This window comes from Furipterus horrens, unplaced genomic scaffold, assembly GCF_987537825.1.
Source record: "Furipterus horrens unplaced genomic scaffold, mFurHor1.1.pri manual_scaffold_1, whole genome shotgun sequence".
NCBI lineage: Eukaryota > Metazoa > Chordata > Mammalia > Chiroptera > Furipteridae > Furipterus > Furipterus horrens.
This window is the reverse complement of record NW_028327171.1, coordinates 204,350,127-204,367,091: the sequence shown is the minus strand read 5'-3', so window position 1 is coordinate 204,367,091 and position 16,965 is coordinate 204,350,127. Positions and strand designations below refer to the sequence as shown.

At 52.9% G+C, this 16,965-nt stretch overlaps 1 protein-coding gene across 1 annotated transcript; it reads right to left on the bottom strand.

The window, feature by feature from the left end:
• Positions 1-2,121: 2,121 nt before the first annotated feature.
• Positions 2,122-16,531, bottom strand: WNT6 (Wnt family member 6). The gene is made up of 4 exons (XM_090284085.1): positions 16,145-16,531; positions 5,641-5,861; positions 5,099-5,433; positions 2,122-3,564 (listed from the first exon to the last, which is right to left on the bottom strand). The coding sequence occupies exons 1-4, from the start codon at positions 16,222-16,224 to the stop codon at positions 3,103-3,105; spliced, it is 1,098 nt and encodes a 365-aa protein (XP_090140211.1). The 5' UTR covers positions 16,225-16,531; the 3' UTR covers positions 2,122-3,102.
• Positions 16,532-16,965: the final 434 nt, after the last annotated feature.

The window sequence follows — 16,965 nt, the reverse complement described above, 5'->3', positions numbered from 1 at the left end:
TGGTCTCTAAGAGAATTACAGGAGATTATTTTTGAAGGGTTGTACCCATTGCAGAGCTCTGGGGAAAGGCAGAACTGTTAATATAATCCTTGTCTATAGGAAGCTTCATTTCGCCTCCATGTGGCCCACAATGCCAGTTTCACTTTTTTTGCCTTAGTTAATTATCCACGACCGCTTTGGTCGAGAAATTCTGAGTCCAAATTCTCCAGGACACTTTCCTAACATCCAGGCATTTAACCTGAGGGAGCCAAGAGAAGCAGGAAAGAAAACCCAGATGCCCCTTCTTTCCCACAGCAACCTATACCCACCCCCACTCCATGCATGCCGCACTCCGGGGCCCCCATCTGATCCTTGAGGGCTGAACCAGGCTAGGTCATAGATGTGGATAGAGGGGCATTGTTGGGGGAAAAGAGATGCTCTGAAAGCCATGGTTCGGGTCTGTCACATCCAGGATGAGTTCCCCTTCCTTGTGTTTCATACTCTGCTGTCTTCCCTGTGTCCCTATTCCCTGTGCTCTTAAGGGGGCTTCCAGTCACAGTCACAGTAGTACATTTCCCTGGGCACTGTTATTGGCTCAGAAATAGGCAAGTGACCCAAACTGACTCAATCAGTTTCTTCCTAGGACCTCTGCTGGAAGGCTATTCTTTTTCAGATCACCAGCTCTAAGAATATAGGCACAGAACTGCCATTTAGAGAAAGTCTGTCTGCAGCAAGAGAGAATGAGGATGGCATGAAAAGAGAGGCAGAGACCCTGTGCATGCCACTGGCCAGGTAGCTAAGTTTGTCAGAGTATATACGCCAAGGTTGTGGGTTCGATCCCCTGTCAGGGCACATATAAGAATCAACCAATGAATACATAAGTACGGGGAATAACAAATTGATATTTCTTTCTTTCATTCTCTTTCTAAAAGTCAATTTGAAAAAAGAAAGGAGAGGTAGAGATAAGCAGAAACAATAGATGTGGGGGTGGGACAAGAGACATGACATCCTTTGGGCCCCTGGGTTCAGCTGTGCCTGAATTCAGTCTTACCCCTGGACTTCCCACGTATAAAACCCATTAATTAATTTTCTTTGGGTCAAACTAGTTTGAGTTGGGTATCTATTTGCAATCAGGGTCTGCCTAATACCTGCAAAAGAAGACATCAGCTTTCTATCCCCATTCTCACAGTAACTACCATTTATTAAGCATAAATTTTACATAACTTATTGTGTCAAATGCTGTGCTGAGTGCTTTTCACAGTTTGGAAATATCCTTCCCACAAGTCGATGAAGACATGGGATGAATTACGATGGCTGAAAATCCTTTGCCACTCTCCCATTGAGAGGTGGAGTCTAGTACCGCTTCCCTTGAATTTTGGCTGGTTCTGTGACTTGTGTCAACCCATAGAGAGAGAACGCAAAGCTGTGTAACTTCTAAGGCTGGGACCAAAGAAGAGACTGGCAGTTTCTGCTTCCCAGTTTGGCGGTCTATTTCAAAAGCCAACCTTATGTAAGATGTCCAACTATACTGAGGCCACCATGCTGTGAGGAAGCCCAAGTTAGGTACATGGAAGGAAGGAGGCTGCTGGAGAAGCTCTGAGACACTAGACATCCATGAGTGAAGCCTCTTGGATTGTTCAGCCCAGCCCAGCCGCCAGTGGCATAGTTAACTGAATGACCACAGCCAATAGTTCTGCCATAAGGAGCAGAACCACCAAGCTAAGTTTTGACAAATTCCTAACCAAAAGGATCGTGGGAAGTAGTTACATTGGGGTTGTTTGTTATGCAGCAATGGGTAACTGAAATAGGATGATATTTTCATTATATAGGTAAAGAAACGAGACTCACATGATCTGTACTGTAAACTTCTAAGCAGCAACACCAGCTTCAGACCTAAAGCTCTTGCTTTGCCCTACATACCCTTGATGGGAGCATTCACAGCATTTGGAATATGAGAAAATTGGGAGCTTTGAATCACAGCCACTTGGCTATGCCCTCCCCACTTCTTCTAGGAGGAAGATGGGGACATGATGTTCAGCTCTGGAGAACCCAGATCCTCAATCCCTCCTCTCTTCCCTCCACACTCACCATCAGCTTCCCAAGAAAGAACTAGAAGGAAGGAAATGTAGTTGGGTGCCAGGAGAAACCTTGGGACAACTTTTTTTGTCTCCCTCTAAGTGTAATTAGAAATGCTGTTTTGAGCAGTCCTTTCAATTGTTAACGGGGGTGAAGTTAGTTTCAGTGTGAAATCTGATGTTACTAATAACATATTTCATCACATTCTACAGTTCATAAAGTGCTTTAATCCTATGGGCTTGGGTGGCCCTAAAAGTCTACCCACAAGTCCCCCAGGGATCACAAACAAAAGGGCAGATGAAAGTGTTACACTCTCCTAGAACTTTGATGGGAGCTGAAGAAGAGCCAAGTACACCAGCAGAGGCTTCTCTCCCCGGACCGTCTCAAGAGTCTGCTTCTTTAAAGAGGGATTACTGCTTCTTCCCCAGATTGTAGATCCAGGCCCTAGATGTGTGACAAGAGTGAACAAGAAGAATGCCAAGGGGAGATCTGGCACTCTTCACCATGGTTGCCAGGAGAGCCCAGTCCCATGGGGGGAGGATAGGGACCCAGGGTGAGGATCTCTTAATTGCTAGTTCTAGCAAAACCATCTCCCTTAAGACACTCCTTCCAGATCCTGACCCCATGAAAACCCTCAGGAGACCAGCCCCCCTCCCAAACTGTGGGCCCAGTCCTATTGGTTTAAATATCTTTATTGATACTAAACTCACCCACCCAACCCATGGCCAGCAGTTCTAGGGGCCCCGCATCCAGAGTCCTAGAGAAGGGCTCTTTGGTTTCCATCTGGGGACCAAGGAGAGAGAACTCCCTAGAGCATATAGTCTCCACCAGAACTCTCTAAGGTGCGCCTGGGGCGGGAGTCCCTCCAATGCCCTGGGCTTCCTGGGCGCGCCTGTATCTCCAGCCTCACCGCCTGTTTCCAGAGGCCTGGGAGATGCACTTTGGTAAGGGTAAGCTGGGCCGGGGCAGCGCCCCCTGCTGGATCCAAGAGGTCACAAAGGTACTGAGAGGCGGGTGGGCGCGCCGTTTTGAGAGCAGCGCGGTGGGTCAGAGGCAGAGGCTGAGCTCCTTGCGCACCAGGCATTGGTGGCACTGCACTACGCAGCACCAGTGGAAGCGGCACAGGCAGTTCTCCTCGAGCTGCACACTCTCCTGGCGGTGCCCGCGACCGCAGCACAGCAGGTCGCAGCCGCTGAGGTCCAGGGCACTACTGTTGCAGGCGCGGCCCCGCGTGCCGGGAGAGCCTGTGCGCCGGTTGGGGGCGCAGAAGTCGGGTGAGTCAGCGACGTAGAGTAGGTCAGCTCCACTAGGCGGCTTAAGACTGCGGACAGCGGGCAGCAGAGCCTTGCCATCGTTGGTACCCATGACCCGTGAGGCTCCGTGGAAGCGCTCGAGCAGCTCCGCGCCCACCTCGCGGAACGGGGGCAGCTTTTGCCAGCAGGTGCGCAGAGCACAGGAGCCCGACAGTCCGTGGCATTTGCACTCGGTGCGCGTATGGCTCCGCACGGCCTGCAGGGAGCAGAGGAGCGGTGCTGATGGAGACAGATGTGGGGCACGGGGCGCGGAAAGGCCCAGAGGACCGACAGACAGAAAATAAGAAACGTGGAGCGGACGAAATTGAGGAAAACCAGAACCCCCAACCTCCAAACCAAAACAAACAAACAAAAACAAAAAAACAAACAAACAAAAAAAGAGCAAGTGCAACATGGAGAGTAGGAAGTCAAGGAAGCGACAGCCCCAAGAGGATGTGAGGAATGATAAGGGTGGAGGAGTACGAGAAGTGGGGAGCATGGGACAAAATGTAGCACGGAGATCCCAGGATGCAAAGCAAGCGAATGCGGAGAAAGTAGAATGGACAGCAGCGGTGAGATTCTCCCTGGAGGAGGTGGCAGTGGAAGCTGCCAACTCTCAGGGCCCCAGGCAGGACTCAGTAGAGACTCGGAGCCTACTCCCTGGGTGTCTGTCTACCACCACTCCCCAACCCTCTTCAACAGATATGTGGGCCTGTCAGGACATTCTTCTCTGGGCCCCCTCTTACCCTCTCCACGATGCCTCAAGTGCAAACCCCAGAGGACACAAGATATGTGTGGGGATGCGCCTAGAGCGCCCTAGAACTGTGGCATCGGGCCCACCGTGGACGCGCTACTGAGAGATGGAACCCAGGCCCTTTATTTGCTCTTTGTGTCTAAGAGTCACAGCCCCACTAGAGATTTATGGGATCAAATGACCCAGGAGGAGCATCTCTGGAAGCTCAAGGTCCAGGCTCTCTCCTTCCCTCTGGAAACAGCTGACCCTGACAGCTTTTTTTGTCCCTAAACAGGAGCTTCTCGAGCCTCCTCATTGCAGAGAGAAAGGGAGAGGCTGCCCGGGTTCTAGGCAGGGCCTGGTCTGGGGTTGCTGGGCAGCCAGTTGACAAGAGCTCATGTTCAGCTACAGCTTTCCTGGCCTCTGCCTGACCCCCTCTCCTGCCTCCACCTGGATCTACTTGTCCTTCCATCCTTTCCAAGCTCATTGCCCCTTGGGCCTGTTTTTACCCCTTTTCAGGACTCCCTCATAACCCTATAACTTTGCCCTAGCTTCTGTCCTTCCTTTCATCCCCAGCCTTTGTCTCCATCCTCTCTCTCTGCCCTGGCAGCCACATCTCTACCCACCCCAAGCTTTGCCACACCTGTCCTGTCTCAGAGGGATGCCCTTTCTGCCTGTGGTCCCTAGAGGTCCCACCCAAGTCCTCTTCCCTGGGCAACCTCTCCCTACCCTGCCCCAGGCCCTCCCAGGCCTCCCCAAGTGACTCCATATTCTAGGCTGGCTACCTCGCCTCCCACATGCCCACCCAGGCCCTCAGACAATCTTCCCAAGTGGCCCCCACTGCCATGCTGGCTCCCACACACATTAGCGTACTCCTACACGTACACACTCTCTCTCACACCCTCACTGCCTCACACACTGGCACAGATGTGCTCCTGCACTAACCTACTCTCACACAACTGTCCCGCAGCCACTGACACTCATGCACACACCCTTACACGCCCCTGCTGGTACTCACCAGCCTGCCGGCCTCATTGTTGTGAAGCTGCACCAGCGCTCGGATGTCTCCACTTCCCCGCTTGTGCCGCGCATCCATAAAAAGCCTGGACTTCTCATCCCCGAAGTCCACATCATCACCGCAGCCTCCCCACTCCCAGGCTGCGCTGCCCTCTGGGGAGCCCACAAGGCCAGGGGGCCCAAGGGTGCCTGGCAGGCCAGGGGGTCGCGGTGGGGTGCGCCTGCGGGGCGCCTGGCAGCCACACTGCAGCAGCTCACCCATAGAGCAGGCCTGCGTGACTGCGTGGCTGGCGCCAGCAGCTGTGACAGCAAAGACGAAGGCAGTCTCCCGGATGTCTGTGGGGACAGGGAGTGGCAGTCAGCCCGCAGAACCAAAGCTGAGTCTTGGGGGACTTGGGGCGTGAGGCAATGAGGTGTGGGGCTGGGTGGGAGACAGGGCCAGGACAGAATGCCCAGAGATCCATGGGAGAGGTGGGGCTCAGACAGTGTCCCCAAACCTCCACCCTCTCCTCTGGGCCCCCAGGTCCCCCTCCTCACACTGACCCTGCTGCAGGATGCGCCCAAAGGCCTTGCTGTGGCTGGAGCAGTTCCAGCGGCGGAAACGGAACTGGAACTGGCACTCTCGAACCCCAAGGCGGGCGCCCCGTGCTAGCTCGGCCACCACTTCTGGCTCCTCCTGGCACAGCTCAGCCTGCCGCCCTGCCAGTCTCCGTGCCTTCCTGCAGATACTGGTAGGGTCCATGACCAAAGGGCTGCCCACCGCCCTGGGGAGCAAAACACAGCAGGTCAGGGATGTAACTCAGAGGGCTGGGGTGACAGAAAGGAAAACCAGCCCGACTCAGCCCACAGCCAGGAGCTCAGATGTGTCTCCCCCAGCCCCAACAAAGATTGAGATTCTCCTATCTGGTTCTTTTACCATTCCATCCATGTCTGTGTCCCCTTTTCACTAGATTCTAGACTGAAATTACTACAGAGAAAGAATTCAGTCTTATCTTTGGTGCACATCTTCATTAATAAATCTTTATACGATTTTGATTCAAGGTGAAGGCAGCTGGCACCAGGTAGGCCAAGACTAAAATTCAACAGGCCTCGCCCAAAAGGGAGAAGAGGAAGAAATGAACAGAAGGACAATCAAGAAGGATGTCAAAGAAAATAAATTATTTATAGATATTAAAGAAAAGGCTCTTTAGAAAAAATTAGAAAAAGGCCTGGTCTTAGTGGACCACAAGCTGCATATGTCAACTGAACAGCCCTGATGCTAGAAAGGCATGGGCAATTCCAAGGGATATAGAAAGCCATAAGATGACTGGGGAATGAAGCCTCTGAGGAAAGTCACACTCCCTCTGTCACCCAAGTTTCTCCTATAAAATGGAAAGGATGAGCTTTGATCTCTAAGGTGGGCCCTGTCACCCCTGAACTGGAGAGCAGGAGGAAGGAGCCAGAGACCAAGTCTCTGAAGCACTGTGAAGCAAGTGACAGTGACCCTTCTGCTCCAGGAACTGTGGCCTTTCCAGAGCAGGATGGCAGCAAGCCAAGCCCTGTGTGGTGGAGTGACATAACCGATCGGAGAACCGGGACACTGACTGGGTGGGTGAACACCTCATGGGAAGTTCCACACATTTGCAGAAATCCTTCCACGTCCAGCCTTCATTCTGACAGAGAGCTACCATTTGGTTTTCATATACCATGCCCCTGCAGGTTAATTTGACTGAGTATCCACACCTGGGTGTCAGGGCTTTCCTCAGATTGCTCTTATTTGAATGCTTAACTGGGATCCCTGTCTTGTAGGAATGAGTGGATTGAGCACTTCGAAGCTGAGGGCAATTTGAGGTCACTCATAAACCATTCAGCAGAGGGCAGATAAAGACCCTGGGCAGGGAGAGAGAAATGGTTCCAGAAGATAGAAAATGTAGAGGGAAAGGGAGGTAGTGAGGTACAAAGGTCAAGGTGGCCTCTTTTCAGTTTAGCTTTAGTGCACATCCACCCCCACTGTCCCCATTTGCTCCACAGGTACAGGCTTCCCGGGCGTGTTTTGGCTCCACAACAATGAGATGTAATGGCCTTAAATAGTAGCAAGAAGAATCTAGGTCTTAAGATAAAACTTAACATTGAGGAGTGAGATGCTTGAAGAGGTGATTGCAGGAAGATGTGTAGGCTCAGTCCTTTAAGGTCTCCTACACACACACACACACACACACACACAACACACAACACTCACATACACACACAACACTCACACACACCTTATAGGTCATTGCCATCATCCCTATCCAAGCAGTCCAGGAGCCAAGGTTCTCTCCTCAGTGGAGAGACTTATAGTCCAGACCAGCGATGTACAACCTGTGTGTCACAAGAATTTTTAAAATGTGCAACACCTGACTATTTAGTCAGGGGCACTGATCTTTTTTCCCTTAGGTTGTCAAATTTAAAAAATGACAGCAGCCAACACAACAATAGTGGTCCGGCGTGAATGAATTAAAATTATATCTATTTTTTGTCAGATTGGCAAAATCTGACATTTTTATATAATATACTTATATATTTTTATAATATGTAGTATATTCTGTGCCACAGAATTTTAGTGATTAGTGTACGTGTGCCTTGAGTTGAAAAAAGTTGAAAATCACAGGTCCAGACCTTCCCTCCTCCATGCTTATGGCCTGTGCATCACTGCATTTCAACGGTAGCCTGGGACATTCCAGCCCCACCCCTTTCCCAACCCTAGAGAGGTGATGGATGGAGCAGTGGGGAGTATACCAAGGGTAAGGAGCCAAGCTGGCTCCCAGGGGCCCAGTGACCTTCAAGAATAATCTCTATCTCTCTCTTTATCTACTTACCCTGCCCCCATCTACTAATTTTACCTCATTACAAAAAGAATTTGACGTAGCTCCCCGCATGGTCTACAAGGTCCGTAGTAAGACTATAAGAATCTTAAGAGTTAGAACCACCATTATCTTTTGTCTCCTAGGTAGATTTTTAGGTGCTTAATCATATTTCCCCTCAATTTTAATGAAAAACTTGCATATTATGAATAAGTACTCTAATACTACAATGCATACCATTTAACATATGTTTTTGAGTGAATAAATGAGCCATCTAAGGAGAAGGTCTTCACTTGAGTTCAGCCCTTGCCCACATGACTACTAATTAGTTTCCATGAACATTTTATTTCTCCCACTGGATTCAGAGGCAGGGAAGCAGACCTCCCCAGGCTGTCCAGGTCCTCTCCTGCCACCCACATGTCCAGGACTCCACCTACGAGTCTGGGCCTCTGCACACTCAACCTTCCACATGCTACTAAGTTCCCCAGTTCCCCTCCCCAACCCTGCCCTCTGCTAACTCCCTACTTTCCCAAGGTCGACTGGCCTTATCATCCCAAGGTTACTCAGCCCCCATCCTTCTCCTCCCCTTTCTCCTGTCCAAGGAAAGCAGGAGAGGGAGTGGGTATGCAGAGAAGAAAGGCAAAAATCTCTTGACCTTATCTGCTTCCCAGGGGCCAGAGATAGAAGACTCCGGAGGATTCCTGGCTGCCTGGGAACTAGACTTGTTTACAAGCTGGTCAGGAGAAGGGATGGGCAGTAGTAGCGGCCAGAATCCCAAGGGACCACTTTGGTCCCTGCCCTCCTGTCCTCGCTTCCATCCTCAAGTTACAGGAAAGGGAACTCCAGAAAATGAGTGGCAGGGGAGCATTGGGCAAAACACTGAGCCTCATTTTAGTATCCTGGTCTCTGTCAGCTGAGTCATTCTGGGCAAGTCAGTTCCTTCTCTGGGCTTCAGAAACATGAGGAGTTAGCATGAAATGTTTGAATACCCCCTCTAACTTGAACACTTGACTCTGCATCAAGAAATAACTCCCTGATCTTCCCTCTTCCTTTACCCTCCTTCCTTCCCTTCTGCTTCCTTAGGGAATGAACTCTGCTATTGGTGCCTCTGACTAAGCATTGTCTTGGGATCAGCCCAGAGAAGCTGTGCCCATATGGGAACATCTGCCTGTTTTGGGGCTGGAGCACAGTGGTAGCAATAAGTATGTAATATAGAATATGTAAGGTCTGAGATCCTAATCAAATAGACATTCCTGGGCATAGAAACAATGGGGCTAGCCCTAAAAGAAATCAGTATGCAGACAAGAAGGGACAAGCCTAGGGTTAGCCATTCTAACTGGCTTGGCCTGCGCCAAGATCTTCCTCCCAGGGAGTTTGGTGACAACAGGGGCTGGCTAGTTCCTACTGGCAACCTTTGTAGATCTTGCCCAGGAGGCCCCTGGTTCTGGCCTAATCTACCTTTTCTTTTGCAAATTCACAGGGCCTACAAGAATGTCGGAGATCATGTAGTCCAGCTCCACTGATCTGACCTCCATTATACAGATGAACAGTCTGGGAAGGGAGGCCACTGATACTGGTCATTGCAAGAAACTTAGGTGAGCCCTAGCTGGTGTGGCTCAGTGGACTGAGTGCCGTCCTGCGAACCAAAGGGTCGCCGGTTCAGTTCCCAGCTGGGGCACATGCCTGGGTTGCTTGCCAGGTCCCCAGTTGGGCGCTCATGAGAGGCAACCACACACTGATGTTTCTCTCCCTCTCTTTCTCCCTCCCTTACCCTCTCTCTAAAAACAAAGAAAGAAAGAAAGGAAGAAAGAAAGAAAGAAACTTAGGCGACTACTTGCAAAACCAAAGGGCCAGATGGAAATGCCCACCAGAGGTATCAGAAGGCATCAGGTGGCCTTGCACACCATCCCCCATACAGCCCTTACTCCTAGTAGTGTTGGTTAAGTCTGCAGCCACCCCAGATTACACCGCTAAATTCCTGGACTCAGAGCCGCACCCTCCCCACCCCTAAGTCATCAAAACCTTACCCAGCTTCTCTCCAAGCTCATCTTGATCTCACTTGTCCTAAGGCACCTCCTCTGGGCCCCAGCCCTCACTGACCTCACCCTTTTCATCATTCTACCTGTCACTCACTGGGGGGTTGGTTACTTGTTATCCTGCCAATGGCATAATTATTTTGTCATGGTTTCTTGTCTATCTCTCCAATTAGATAGGAAACTCATTAAAGACAAAGATCTCATGAGGAAGCATAATGCCGGTAGTCAGAGCACACTCAAGGCTTTGGGGATCCAGCAGACATGGGTTGGATCTGGGCTCTGCCGTTTGCTTGCTCTATGATGTTGAGCAAGTGCTTAGTATATGAAATTGGCACTCAGTATTTGCTAAATGGATGATGAGACTTAACCTTCTGAGCCTGTCTCTGCACCTGTGAAATGGAAGCAAATAATAACACCTGCCTGCTTCCCAGGTGACATATGAAAGAAGCCTGTCCAAAGAGTGGGCTTCCACAGGTGCTTTTTGCCTTCCCATTCACACCCTTATCCACCTCTCGGACTGCACAGTGCAGGGCAGGTAGTAGCAGTGTAGGCAGCATTTGTGGATTCCTGAGAACTCTTTTTTCTCCAACTTTCTGTTCTTACTTCTCAGCCTGGATCCATGTGTCTCCTCGCCTATCATCCCTATCCATGGCCCAGAGGGCCCTCCAGGACCCCTGCCCCTCCTTCCCCAGAGACCATTCCTGGGTGGATTATTGAGGCTAAGGGGAGCACAGACCCTTCTGATGCCCATCCTCCTCAGAAAGGTCTCACAGACAGCTACTTTCCAACACCACCCCCCTCCACCCCAGGGTCCCTTATCTGACCCTCACCTACTGGAGCCAGCAGAGGGAGCCCCGAACCCTGGGGCTGTGGGTGGGGGCGGCACGGGGGTGGGGGAGGTGGGTGGTGGAGAAGGGGCAGAAAAATGTTGCCTGACTGCTGCTGAAGCGGCTGGGCCCGGGCCTGTGCCCGCCCGCCTGTCCTGTCCTGCTCTGTCTAACTCCCTAATTACTGCTCCCCCTCCCCCAGTCCCTACTCCCACCCCAACCACCACATCAAAGCCAGTGATGCCCCAGCTCCATTAACCCCTGCCTCCCCACCCCCCACCCCATTCCACCCCTCCCACACCCCACCTCAGTTTGGTTCCCTGTGCGCTGTCCTGCGGTCCTGGACACTGCCTGTCCTACCTCCTCACATGTCTCTCCTCTCCACTCCTCTTGGGAGAGGCAGAGGCTTTCCCTTCCCTGATGGACTTCACCCTACAGGAGCGCTTCCTATTGATCAGGGCTGGAAGAGGCCAGGAGTAGACACATTTGTCTCTTACTGGGTCCCTGAGGACAATCTGTGCCTTTTGTCTCCCATATAAATGTGGAGTATAGCCATGTGGGGGAGGGGATGGGGGAGCAGAAAGGGCCTGTAGAAGGCCCTGTACCCCTTTCCTGACTGCCATCCAGGGTGAGATCCTCTGCACGAGGTAGACTCCTGGCCCCAGCCTTCATCAACCTGCAATCTGTGGCCTTAGGCTACCTCCTATCCCTGGACTTTGCTGAACTTCTTACTGTAAGTGAGAAGGTGAAACCAGATGATCTCTAAATCCTTCATTGGTCCAATTTCTGGATTAAAGGGAGGGCTCCGTGCTGGAGGAACCAGCCAAAGGGGCCAGGTGGCCACTGGAAGAACCCTGCTGGCACCCTCAGCTCCTCCTCAGGCAGTCCAAGGGCACCCAAGGTCTCCCATCCCACTCCCTGCAGGAAGGAGGGCTCAGGCTAGAGGGCGCTCTCCCCAGTCCCCAGGCACTGGCTTCCCTGCTCCCCGAGTGCCTCCTGCTATGGCTGGCTGGGTGCCTTCGCTGTCAGCCTGACCACAGCCTGGCTGCCTGCCCCGCCCTCGCCTCATCCCCTCCACAGCTGCATTTCTTCATCAAAGTACACATTCGAATCCCCTTCCATGGGCCCTGGTGATCAAGCCTCTCACTGAACTTCCCCCACCAACTCCTGGCTTCTGATGAGAACAGGGCAGGAGGGGGCTACACCCCCCAGGAAGTGTCACAGTGCCAGGACACTGGTGGGCTCAGGGCAAGCTCTGGCCCAGATTGAGCCAGCCTCCTTTTGCCCCTACCCTTTTCTGCTGACAGCCCCATTGTCTTCCTCCAGGGGAAGCTGCCCAGGCGGGAGGCCTGGAGGGTGGGGAGGATGACCACCCTGCCCCCACCCCACCCCATCCTGAGCTTGGTGGAGACCAGCAGCAGGACTGCCCACAAAGGATGAGGGGCCCCAGATAAAGATGGGGTGGGTTTCAGGAAGAAGCCTGGTCTTTTTCCTGCCTCCCTGTGGGGCCAGAGATGAGGCTCTCTTGGGCCCGTGATTCCTGTTTCTGTGAGGGAAGGGGTGTATGTGTGAGAAGCAAGATGAGATGCGGGACTGAGCTTGCATGGTGTTTTTCCCAGTGGAACAAGGGGAAAGTCAATTTCTTTCTTAGAAAATATAAAACAGCCCTGGCCAGTGTGGCTCAGTGGATTGAGTGCTGGCCTGCAAACCCAAAGGTCACTGGTTTTATTCCCAGTCAGGGCACATACCTGGGTTGCGGCCAGGTGCCCAGTTGGGAACATGTGAGAGACAACCACACATTGATGTTTCTCTCTCTCTCTCTTTCTCCCTCCTTTCCCCTCTCTCTAAAAATAAATAAATAAAATCTTTAAAAAATTATTTACAAAAAGTCCAAAATTAAAAAAAAAAAAGAAAAAGAAAATATAAAACAAAAAGAGTAAAGAGGGAGAAAGAAAATGGTAGACTGACTTGGCTATTCTGTGAAAGTGAAGTATTTTTTACATCCACTAATTGAAAGTATTAATAAAGATGGGTCAGACATTAAGAACTTTCTGGAGGGGGGCAAGGAGCAGGCAGAATGGAGCTAGCTGGTGACTAGGAAAGCTATATCCTCTCTCTCTCTCTGCCTCATTCTCAAGATGGGTTCTGTCAGGGCCAGAGGATTGGCTAGACAAGATGGCCCCCAAGACAGTCTGGCCAATGTCCTGGAGTCTGGGATTCAGTGATTCACAAAGAGAGCGTTACTTATAGATGATGAGAGAGAGAGAGAGGCTGGAGGCAGAGTTTACAAAGCCTAACTTGTACCAGGGGAAGAAGGGGGAGAGGGAAAGAAGTGAGAGCGAAACCTCTGGAACCTGGAGCCTAGGTCCCTAAGCCTATTCCAGGGCCTGGGTCACTCCCCTCCAGGGCCCTCCTTTTCTAACCAGGACAGTCCTGTCATTCAGACTTCCTGGGGTCCTCTCTGCTCCAGTCTGGCTGCTGCCAGGTGTCACAGTGGACTGCAGTGGGCTGCTGCAGGTCCAGCGGCTTGCTGGTCAACCACTGGAGCCCTGACCTAGCCAGCATTCTCTGAAAAGCAGGGGGAAGAGAGCCAGCAAGCAGATCTTAGACATTAGTTCCTGACCTGCAAAAGCTCCTGGCCAAAGTGAAGCTGGGGGGTAGGGGTGAGGGTGGGATAAAGAGTGGTAGAAGTCTCAGGCCACCCAGGGGTGCTAGGCTGGCCCACCAGCCCAGTCCTGATTTTGGAGGGAAATGATGGGGTGTGGTGGGAACAGGAGTATAAGCAAGCAGGGTCAAAGATCCTGAGAAAGGGAATCTGGGCTGAAACCAGAGGAATGAAGTATCAGAAACAGACAGAGGAGAGTGAGGGGGCTGAGGCGATCAGGAGAGGCAGGTTCTCTCTGAGAAGCATCTGAGTGAGGCAGTCTCTGGACACCTTATCACCCCAGCCCCTCACTCTTCACCCTGCTCGCCCTGCAGCTGTGGTTGTGAAGGCTTCTGTGTTCTCCCACACCTGCCCTCCTCACCTCCTCCCCCGCTCCTTGCTTCCCAGCTCCAGGGTCAGTCTCCAAGAGACTAGGTCTCCCTCCCTCAGCTACAAATCCCAGAAACGTGAATCAACCAATTTAGCAACCCCTCATGCAACGGTCCCCAGCACCTTTAGCCTCCAGGGCCCTAAAGGACAAGGCTCTGCCTTCCAGGACCGTGGAAGAGAGACACAAGGAAACATGGTTGTTGAAATGCAGTAACTGGCATAGCTGCCCGATACCTGGGGTGCACTGGGAGCACAGAGAAGGCGAGGGAGGGAAGACAGAGGCACAGCTTCATGGAGGAAGTAGCATTTTAACTGGAAGCATGAGAACAACTTGGACAAATGGAGAGGGAGGGGAGGGAAGGCAACAACTATCAGGGAGAAACCCCTGTTCCTATACCTTGTGAAAGGGCAAAATTAGGAAAGATGTTTGGGAAGCAAGAGAGAGATCCCTTTGCAAAGGTTTGCTTGGGACCCCTGGATTTTAAACTTAAATGAACCCCCCTTTACACCCATGAGATCTCTGGACAGGAGAACCAGGGATGTGAAGGAGGGAACTTAATTTAAGTAGTATCTATCAATGTCAGATAGTTTTGTAAATCATCCACCTAATGCTACTACCAAGCCTGCTAGATAGGGAAGTCACTTCCCTATTTTACAGTTGAGATATTGGGGGTAGGGCTGGGGGAACGAGCAGCAAAAACAATGACTTGCCCAAGATTACAAACTTAACAAATGGAGGAGATTAGCTCTCAGGTCTATTTCAAAACTGCTACTGCCTTATGCTAAACCAGATCAAACAATGCTTGTTGCCTAGCCCGGACCTGGGTCATCCTCGATTTGCCCCCTCACTGATGCCTCTGAGGATGCTCTCCCGAATCACGGAAGAGGGATTTCTGCTAGCGGCTCCCTGTGTGGACACCCTCCTCTCTATCTCCCTAGAACAGCAATTTTCAACCCGTGTGCCGCAAAAAATGTTAAAACATGCAAGACCTCACTTTTTAGTCGGGAGCACTGACTTCTCTTGCCCTAGACTGTCAAAACAGCAAGAGCAGCCAACCCAATAGCCGCCCTGTGTGAAATAATCAAAATTATGCCTATTTTTATCAGATTGGCAAAAAATATATTTCTTGGTGTGCCACAGAATTTTGGTAATTAGTTTATGTGTGCCATGAGAAGAAAAAGGCTGAAAAATCGCTGCCCTAGAAGAGACCCATCTGCCTGCTCCACCCCTCCTTCCAAATCCCAAGGTGGGGAGGGGGGAAAAGGAGTGGAGTGTAGAAAACCTAGCCAATGACATGGCGACTTGCAAATGAGCAAGACCCTGTCTTCTTAGGATTGGCTGATGCATCGGTGATATTGTCCAAGTCCCTCCTCTCTAAACACCAAAGCTATTCCGGGACTGTCTTCGCTGGTCTCGGGACTGGGAAGGAAAAAAAAGTCCGCGGGATCCTGATTATCCCGCAGTCCCGACTGGGCACGCACCTCCCCAGTCCCTGCCCCAGCCTGCAAGTCTCAAAGTTCCTGCAACCTTCGATGCCTAGGTGTCTGTCCAGCTAGGGCCAGTTCCGGAAAGATGTCCTCATCCCTTGGCTGGCCAAGCTTCCCTCCCTTCCACCGGACCCTCCTGGGCTCCCAGTACCTGCTGAGCTGCACATTTACTTTATCCTTGACCCCATATCTGCAAAGTCCAGTCGCCTGGGTCCCTTTCCTCCTCTTCCTCTTTGTTCAAGGAGGAAGAAACAGAGAAAGCCAAGGTCCTGACTCAGTTTCCCCTTTCCATCCCTTTCCTGGTCACTACCTCCCACACTGAAGGAGCCCAAAGAGAAGTGGGTGCATTGGTGAGCAAAGCGGGGCGGGGAAGAGGCAGCCGTTTGACCCTACCTGCCTACGGCTTCCTACTTTGTTCCTCTCTTTTCCCCAAACCCAGTCCACCTCCCCTAAATCCAGAGCCCTCCTCGCACGCTCTTTTCTTGGTATCACTGACTGCAGATCTTCCCTCTGTCTCTCCGGTGGCTCTTTCCTATCCACCCACCAATTCCTTGGTGACCTGGATTGAGCGCCTAACCTCAGAGGGAGGTGGGGTATAGGACGCAGGAGGAGGAAATACAATAGGATGTGCAGGGGAGGGGTAGCTGAGAGCCGCCGAAGTGGCAGTTCACTAGCGCCCCGGGGGGAGGCCGGCAGGAGAGCGGTACGCACCTCCCCCGCACCGCCCCAGCTAGCAGGTAGAGCCGGGACGCAGCGGGACTGCGCTCCGCAGCCATCCGTCAGGAGGTCCCCGCCCTGGGCGTCTGGGGCCACGCCGGGACAGCCTGATGCAGCACTCACCACCACAGTCCGCCGACGTGCGCGGGACACAGAAGCAGCAGCAGCAGCAGCCCGAGGCGGGAGGGCACAGGCGGCAGCATCGTAACTGCTCCGAGGCGCGCGGGTGCGGGCAGGGGGCGAGGCTGCAGGGCCAGCCGGTGCGCGCGGGGGCCCGGGCTTCAGGGCGAGCGCTGCTCGGGCGGCGGCGGCGGACGGGAGGAGAAGGCTCCGGTGGCGGCGAGAGGGCCCATCCCGGGCGAGGAGGGCGCGGCGGAGGCGGAGAGCGGACGGGGCAGCCAGCGCCTGTGTCTCCTGCCGAGCTCGCTCGGGAGAAGAAATCAGAGCCGGGGGCGGAGGTGGGAGGGGAGCGGGGCCCGGGCGGGGGGCAGGGAGGCTGTTGGGGTGGCAGTTGCGACAGTCAGGCGGCGGGACTCTCGGGAGGTAGCCTTGAGCCCCGGGGCGGCAGGCGCGGAGCGCCGTGGAGGGCGGGAGCGAGGGTCCGGGGCGGGGCCCGAGAGCGCTCGTGGCTGCGCGTCCCGCCTGCCTCGCCCCCTCACCTAGCCTCTCGCGGAATGGGAGCCCCCCGCCGCCGCTCCGAGTCTGGGGCAAGGAGGGCGGGGGAGTAGGGTGGAGCAGGGCGAAGGGGGTAAAGAAGAGGAGCTGAGGAATGGGGGACGGGCTGGAAGGGAGACGTTTGACAGGTTTGTTGACTGTAAAGAGAGAAAACTTCCCAAGAATGAGGGAGTTGGGGTGGGGGGGCGGGGAGGGCTGTGCGGAGGGCGATGCTGGAGCGGGGGCCAGGAGAGGAAGTCCGCCTGGGGCGCTGGGTGCTCCGGGGAGGA